Below are 8,670 nucleotides of genomic sequence, written 5' to 3'. Positions count from 1 at the left end.
AAACCGAAATATACAAACAAACAACTAAGAGAAATACTTACAAAACTGTGGCCATAAAAAAATTGAAAATAAAAATGAAATGCGAAGAACGCTTCCCAGCTGAGAAATATTCCCGCTCGCAGAACACGACGCAATACAAACTTGAGACGGAAAGAAAAATAACCCAGCTGGAAAACATTAGCTTATATACCGACGCGGTATGTAAATTTTTATGTAACACACTGAAATAATTCCTTAGGGATAAATCGAATTCTAGGCGCAACAATTGCCTTTTTTTTTTAGTCTCATATAGTTAAGCTCACAAACTAACACAGAGAGGCAGGATGAAAGCCACAACTGAATAATGAAAGATTCACTGGTGGTGATGTGCTGATCATCATTTATAATATAATTTATTGTACTTGGCTACGAGGCTTAGGGGAATAAAACAACAGTAAATACATTGAGGCTCAGAGATGAATGATTCATTCTTTTGTCTTACTCCCATAAGCGTTATAGCCAAGCTAGAATTTTAATATATTGGCATTGAAGGGATGGCGGCAAAAACATGCGAAGTGACTTTTTGGGTCAATTGTTTTTTGCTCAAAAGTACCTGATTTTTTTGCATGTGACTTTTAATTCAAATGAAAAACACTGCCCTGGATTTGTTTTCCACTGATTTGTGCTTTGATTTAGAGAAATAACCTATACAAAGAACCTCCCTTTTGTTTGAACCGCTGAGCCATTGGGACACAAGTTGCACAGATCGTTGTAATATACCCTGAAATTAACCTGTCTCACAACGTTTTTGTTGCAGTCATCATTGCACAAACTAGAACTGACTTCTACTTCTGGCACTAGTAGCAGCAACAAAAAATTGTAAGACATGTCCATTTCAGGGCATGTTACACTAGGCAATGATTCGTGCAACTTGTTTCGCAACAAAATTCCGAGACAAGTCGCAAGAAAAATTGTAACTCAACCTGAAACATTGATGAGAAAAATTATAAAATGCTGTGGTACAATAAAGTGGACGAATTTTAAACACAAAAGTGTACTAAGGAGGGTATTGTGTGGCTTTTGTGAGACTAAAGCAACCTAAAAAATGACAAAACTAAACAAATGAAGTCCAAACTCAAAAGTCATGGAATTTATACATGTTAGTAATAATACGCTACCTGCGCCCAAAAAAGAACAGGACTCTCGACATGGGTCACAAACACTCGCTCCTAAAAACAATACAATGAAGTGGGATTAACAAAAGAATTAATTTGCTTCTACTTGACTGTAGTTAATTACTACACCAGAATCATCATGTGTGTAAATACTGCACCATTTTTAACAGTTCAGGGTTGCCGCTCATCAGATTAAAAAAAATTCCCTTTTCCCCAACTATTCACTGAACAAAATCCAATTTTCACTGACCACCATCCAAAAATCTGTTGGCAATAAAGCTGCAGAAATCAGCTCTTTCCAGATAATTTTTGGAATGACCTTGCCTTTGCCAACAAGGAAACATGTTTGCAAACTCAGACTGGCTAGACAAAAATCAAATTCCCAGACTTCCCTTACAAAAATGTTATCTCTGACTTTTCCGTGACCATGGCAACCCTCCTTAACATCTGTGTCAAGCCAAAACCTACGGATAATTAATGGATGATGAATGGTTCACTAAGCCGTTTGAAATGGTTATAGTGAGTGGCAGCTAGAAAATTTTAAACATACGAAGTGACCAGCTGAACGGCTGCTAAAAATTTATAAATGGATGAAGTGAATGGGTGAACAGCGAAAGAAAATTTTCGAACGACTTGGAGAAACAGGGAGCACCTATGGAAAAATTATTTTTTGAATGCGCCTACTAAAACAGGGATATTTTTAGCAGTTTAAAACTAAGTGGAGAAAGTAAGTGAGAAAGCAAGTGCTCTTGGTATCCAAAACGAAAATTGGGGGTAGCCATGCATTTTTCAGAGATAGTAAAGCTTCAATTTCGAAAAAAAAAACATAAATTGCTTTGTATTTTACGGCTTTTTAGGATAACTGTTGCTTGATTATCTCTAAAAAATGCGTGGTTATCCCCAATTTTCTTTTTCGATTCTAATAGCCCTTGCTCAGTTCTGCTTTTCCTGCATAGTCAATATTTCGGTATCAGTAGGCTTAAATGAGGCTGTTGATAATTTGTGCTTCACAGGTGTATTTTTTTTTTCAGTCAGTGACACAGCCATACTCAGAGAAAGAAAAACCAAGTTCTTCCATGTCAACAGATGTAAACAAACCTATGACCTTCCAGTTACTACTTCACATGATCTACCACAGTGCTACAGGAGACTTGTGGGACTAAGGCCACTTTAATAGGCTCACATGCTAAACATCCTCCATAATTACTCCTGCTACAAATTTACCGAGGGCTTTAAGATCCAACAATGGAATCCTGGTTTGAACAAACACGTTCACTAAAAAATTACAGAACTCTTTCACTCAAGAATACATAAAGTGTAACTTGACTTTATACATGTAAATGAAATGCACCCAGTAACCTGTTAATGGCTCATTTAATTTTAAGTCAAATATGTTTAATTTGTTTGTTTGTTTGTTGTTGTTTTTTCTTTACAAATTTCAACTTTCCAATTTTTACCAAAAGATTTTCACGATCTTAGTATTGAGCAATATTATTATTTCATTCAACCTTTAATTGCACTGAAAATAATGCATGCAGCTTTTCAACAATATTGTCTCAGCCTATAGACTGCTAGTTCAAGTTGATTGAAGCGCTGAGAGCATAATCAACCCAAACGACTTTTCAGTTTTAGCTCAGATTCACTGGAGTTATTTTTATTTTTATTTTTTTTTTTTTTTTTTTGTCCTTTAATTCCTTCAGGAAACATTTCTTCAATGTTTTATCCACTGCTTTGCTCTTCGGTTTGTCATTAAAATGAAAATCTTGCCCATAATCATAGGTTTTTATTGCAAACAAAGGCGAAAAGCAACGGATAAAACATTGGAGAAACATTTCCTGAAGGAATGTAAGGCCACATGCAACTTCCAGTGAATCTGACCTAAAACAACAAAAAGCGACCAGAAAAGTAATTTGAATCGGTTATGCTCTCAGCCCTTTAAATGTTGCTCAAGTTCTTTGCAATGTACATTCGTTTTAGGTTTTAACTAATCCAGTCCTTAGCTCTGGTAACTCTCCACTTGGCATTTGAGGACTTGAAGGTTGAGCATCAACACCATCTGCCATTATTATTGATGTTAAAAAAACAAAACGAAAATCAGAAATAACTGCCACTGTTCCAGAGAGACAGCGGAGCACTGCCTTAGTGATGATTAACACAACTGAAACCTACCTTCAAAAGAGCTTCTTCTACTCGTTCCTATCATGTTTGGGTTGTTGGAGTTACTCGCCTAAGGTGATGATGAGCTGACAGGTGACTTGAGAGATAATGGACCTCTGTTAAATGCAAAAACAACAGGCAATTATTAGATTCTTTCTCCATGCAGAGGTTGTCAACTTGACAGCCATATATACTGTACATGTATATTGTATACAGACTATGTTCAGTGTGGTGTCATAAGTGTAAAGTACACTGGAATTTAAACCTGTCACCGTTCTCTGCCCATGCCATTCACCCACCAATAATTAATTTTTTTGAAATACAGGTAGATCTCTTTCATCAGTCAATGTAAAAAACATACAAAATGCTGGCATGAACCTCACATCAAAGGAGAGCCCAAGCAGTTTGTTATTCCTGTAGCCTGTGAGAGCAAACACACATGTGGCAGGCAGATGAAACAAAAACTGGAAAAGGCAACTGTTCTCACAGGCTATTATTCCTGTTACCTGTTACCTATCTCCTTTATATATGCCTAGTAGTACACAAGTCCTCATGGTTGGTAATAGTGCTCATGATAAGTAAAGTGCCAGCAACAAGGGCTGCATGTGGCACCAGGTCGTAGGCAAGGGTGAAATACAGGACTGGATATCGACAGATAACTCTCAAATGTGATTATTTTTCTTCCTTTGTTTTGTTGGTTTCTTTTGTCTTGATATTCAGCAACGCCACAAAAAATTATAATATTGTTAAAAATTAATCTTAATGGTACACTCATCACCTTAATTCAACATTTTCTTACCTTGGAGGACTGGGTCTTGCATCTCCATTTGGACCAGCCCAGGTGTTCTACATGCACATCAGGAAAATTAAAGGAACATTTCAACTGTCAGTGAACATAATGTACTAAAAACTGAAGCTACGAAAGGAGTATGACAAAACCAGCCTTGAAACAAGATGGTGCAGCATCAATGGATGATATCAATGATAAATTCAACTCCCTAAAGTACTCATTACTTTTCACTTTGCCAATAAACTAAGATGACTTAGTCTGTCCTCAAACATTAAATTTGGTTAAACGTAATTTAACTAAAGCTCCATTCACACCAACAAAACATGTTTAATTAAACCAGGTTTAGCAAAATGAAAATTGGTAACAGAAAGCTGAACCATTGGCTTTGACATACATGTAGGATTCAAGTAAACTTTAACTTGTGCTTTCATTTATGCTAAATCTATAGTCGACAAAAAACCGGTCGCAGCTTTTATGAAGGAAACAATTTTAAACTGTGTTTAACTAAACAGGTTTTAAACGTTTTCAAGCCTTGGTGTGAATGGGGCATAAGTTAACCACCATGACCTTAGCGGTCAAGCGGCCCATGAGCTTAGCGAGCATCCAGCTGTCAATCCCGTAAGTGCAGGTTCACATGGTACGTGGTAGCTTTGTACATAGCTAGGATCTTGTAGTTCTTCGTTGAGCGTTTGTGTAGCGACGTGCAGAGCGGTTGTTTTAGCGTCTTCTTCCCCCCCTCCCCCTCCCATCCCCTATGTTTCTTCCTTCCACTGTTTCATCAGTGCGATGGGTGCCTGGAATGGGGGCTCATGGCTGGGCTGTAGGGATTTGCCAGCCATGGGGGCAGTATTCTATCTAGGAGCTGGCTGGCCACAGTGGAAGCCCCTGCGTATCCCAGGCACCCACCTTCCACTTGAGCGAGGCAGTTGGTTAATATAGTTTACACATTGTATGTCATTCAAAGGGCTGAAAGCATGACAGACCTCTCTAATCATGGTTGCCATTTAACAGGAAAACAACACTTCCCTGAGTTTCAATGAAAACCAAACAGTTTTCAAGGACCATAGAACTCAAATTCTTTGGCAATAAAGCCAATGATGCAGCCACAGAAATCTATAAAAATATTTCCAACATTACTTTTCCAACAAGGAAACCTGTTTCAAAACTACATATAGATGGCTACCCCAAACTAACACATTCCCTGACTCTTCACTGATTTAGAAAAATTATGTTTTTGCTGACTTCTTCCTGGCAGTGGCGACTCTGTATGGTGCTATTTACATTAATGTAAGTCACATTTTCTTGGAGGAATTGAATGCCATATGCAAAAACTCTGATAAATCTGAGCTAAAACATCAAAAGGTAGTCTAAAAAGCACCAAAGGTGGGTTATGACCCAAGCCCTTTACTTTGCTACACCGTTTTTGTATACTGCTCTAATAATTATTATAGAAACCTTCAAGACCACTCAATTCACTCCTTTTTCAACATAATCCCCCTTTTTACCTTTTTATTGCCAAGTACTTTTCACATGTTAAAAATAATTCTGGACTTTAAAAACAAACTGAGGCAGCAGACTCATCTTGTGAATTGCTTTTGTTTTTTGGTCTACCCACCTAGTTCCCAGGACTTCTTACACCCTGGAGCTGTGGTAATTTGTTAAAGGATGCAATATACCTAAATGTATGACAAGTAATAAGTACCTAGCACCTGGAGTTACATGTAACATTAATTTTTTATCGATTTCCGACAGTCCGTTTTTAACCAAATCAATTTATGAATGTTAATCCTCTGCTTTCACAGTACAAGTTCTGATCAGATTCTTGTATCGCAGACAGATCATGCATCCCACTACAGTGTAGGCCTGCATCCTGCACATCACTGTGTGAATTTGACCTGATTCACAAGTCCAGGGGTTTCATCAAGGGCCAGCCACCCGGCAAATTGACCATCCGTGAATACAACTTTGCCCAGGTGCTTTTAACATTTCGATCAACTTTTTCCATTGAAAGATCATAATCCAAGTTAAATATCCTGCCCAGGTGCAATAACCTCTTGTCCAACGGTTCAAAATCTTAAGGCTGGTTTCCATATGATTGCAGATCGCAATAAGGTCTGCGATCACATGGAAACACACTTCTGTGATTTATCCATGAAGATAGAACCATGTTCTATCTCCTTCGATTGTCTGTGATCATCTGCGATCCCTGCGATCAATCGCGATTGTGCGATCATATGGAAACCAAAGTTTTGCGATCCGGCTGCGATCAAAACGCATCCCATAATGTTTTGAGTTTTCTCCCATGATTCAACGCTCGTGTGTTCCATTGTAGGAACGGTCTCCGAAGCAACACTCATTTCGTTGCCATCATGGCTGAGATTGAACATGTTAACGTTAGTAAAGAGAAATTTATGGAGGAAGTTGCACAAAATGAATGTGTTTACCATCGCAACAGCAAAGATTTTAAAGACAAGAACAAAAAGCCAATTGTTGGGAAAAAATCGGGCAGAAGTTTAATTATCAGCCAGGGAAGCGGAGCCAAATTTCGCAACATAAAAACTGTGTACGGTCAGTATTGAATCCAAAACCGATGTTTTTTACGGTTTTGGAGCTGACGACGACGTCGCTTCATGACAAACAGAAGAAGTAAGTTTCCTTGCCGCAAAATTTTTTCTTCCACATCCGCCATGTTGTTTGCTCTTCAGCCTACACGCGCATGTATATTTGACATTTCTGCTGGCCGAAATGGCTAGTTTCGGCTCTGCGATCGTTGCAATTATATAGAAAGAGCCTTTTTTGCGATCGTCTGCGATCATATGGAAACCAGCCTTAAATCTTAAATGAAACTCCTGCTGTTTTTCATTGGATCACGCGTCACACGTAACTCCTTCATTATCCTGCATTCTTTGAAACAATGGTGAGGTGAGATCTTGGCAAGCCCCCCCCCCCCCCCCCCCCACACCAAACTGGTTTCCTGGGTTATTTTCCATTTAGCCAAAATGTTTGGTTCCACCGGTTGAAAGCATCAAATGGAAAGTTTTCAGAAAAAACGGCCTACCTTTCAAAGCACTCAACTTCCTTTTCCGTTCAAACCTAAATTACCATAATTCCATTTGCAGAAGATTTCTATTTACATTTTAATTTATTTTCTTCTTACATGTATGCCATCACTGCATCATCACAAAGTTTACCAAATTATTTACCAAAAGCCTTTCCATATCCAATGGAAAGTGTTCCTGGTCTAGCTGATATGTGTTTTGGACAACAACTTCTGAAAGTACCGGCGAGCATTGTATTTGTGTTACCTATTGTGGTTACACTGCAGGCCTTGTTTGGAATTGTATTGTTTTCTGTCTTTTGTTTCTTGGGGATATATTAACTGTAAACGAGCAATTTGAAGTTTCAAATGAAACGTAGATACAGTGTAGTTGAAAGACGGGAACGTCTTGTGTAAGTATGAAATAAACGTCTCCCACACATTGGCGAACTGCAGTGATCTCATGTGAATTCTTGTTTTCAAGTGCCTCTTATCAAACAAGAGGGTACGCTTACACTGTACTTACTAAAGATTATGTTTTCTTCAAAATTCATAGCAAACATGACTTCACTAGCCAAATCACAACAAACAAAAAATTCCGTAACGAAGAAGAAAGCTGCTAGCGATTACACGAGACGTTGCAAAACCCCGCATGTCATTCGGCTGTCAAATTTGACGGCTGCAAACATGTGGTGTGCATGATAAGCTTTTAAAATTGTTTTTCCAAAGTGCTTGAATTTTTCTGCGTTACACAAGCCAGAAATCACTATAGAAAACAAGTTATCTTCCCAATCATTGGAATAAGCAGGCTGATGTTCAAGGTATGGAAAATTTCCATTCAAAGGAAGCGAAACCTCGCACTCGGAAATCTGAGAAATCAATGTTTGATCTCACCTCGCTCCGACCCAAGGGTCGCGGAATCGGCGGAAATCCGCTAAGTGGCCTCTGTTGTACATCCATCACAGCCAACGACACCCAAATACTGAGTATAGCTTGACTGCTCTTTTATAGGCTGATTCACTAAGACTTGAGGATAATTTTAGCGCAGCTCCGCGCGCGCCGTAGGCACGCGCGGCGGAGCCCCATAGCTGAGAGATTTTGGTAAACCCATCAGTGCGAGAAATTTTGGTTTGGTTATGACGTCACTTCCGTCTGACCGACCGCCCGATCGACCGTACACGTTACTCCATGTAAGCCAACATGAAATGAGACACTCAAACCTTGTGCTGCAAATCAGGTTTTTTTCGGCGGGAAAATGCATGGCCAACTGCGCTGCCGGCCGCGTTTGTTTGGCAGGAAATTGCATCGCCAACTGCGTTTGAGAAAATAATGATAATAATATTAATTTTTGTAGACGACGTGTACGACAAAACACAAACTCAATTTGTGAATAAGTCTACAAACATGTAAAGCAAAGAAAGGGAGATAGAAACAGATCGAGAAAACAGGCGACGAAGAAGCGAAGTTTGACGTCAAAGAGAGCGATTAAGAGCGGTAGCAAACAGGCGAAACATGAGTGACGAACAAAGAGA

At 38.9% G+C, this 8,670-nt stretch overlaps 1 protein-coding gene across 1 annotated transcript in view; it reads right to left on the bottom strand.

The window, feature by feature from the left end:
• The window catches only part of LOC146470904 (serine/threonine-protein kinase 31-like), a 101,161-nt gene extending 92,986 nt beyond the window's left edge, over positions 1-8,175 (bottom strand). Inside the window, exons 1-2 of the mRNA XM_085121398.1 lie at positions 8,033-8,175; positions 4,111-4,157 (exon numbers count right to left, since the gene is read on the bottom strand). Coding sequence (XP_084977524.1) covers positions 4,111-4,157; positions 8,033-8,098 — 113 coding nt within the window. The 5' untranslated portion in view covers positions 8,099-8,175. The remainder of the gene's footprint in view (positions 1-4,110; positions 4,158-8,032) is intronic.
• Between the last annotated feature and the right edge of the window lie 495 nt (positions 8,176-8,670).

Source organism: Pavona decussata, unplaced genomic scaffold (genome assembly GCF_977016875.1).
Source record: "Pavona decussata unplaced genomic scaffold, jaPavDecu1.1 SCAFFOLD_109, whole genome shotgun sequence".
Classification (NCBI taxonomy): Eukaryota; Metazoa; Cnidaria; class Anthozoa; order Scleractinia; family Agariciidae; genus Pavona; species Pavona decussata.
The sequence above is the reverse complement of the archived record's forward strand: the minus strand, read 5'-3'. Positions and strand labels throughout refer to the sequence as shown.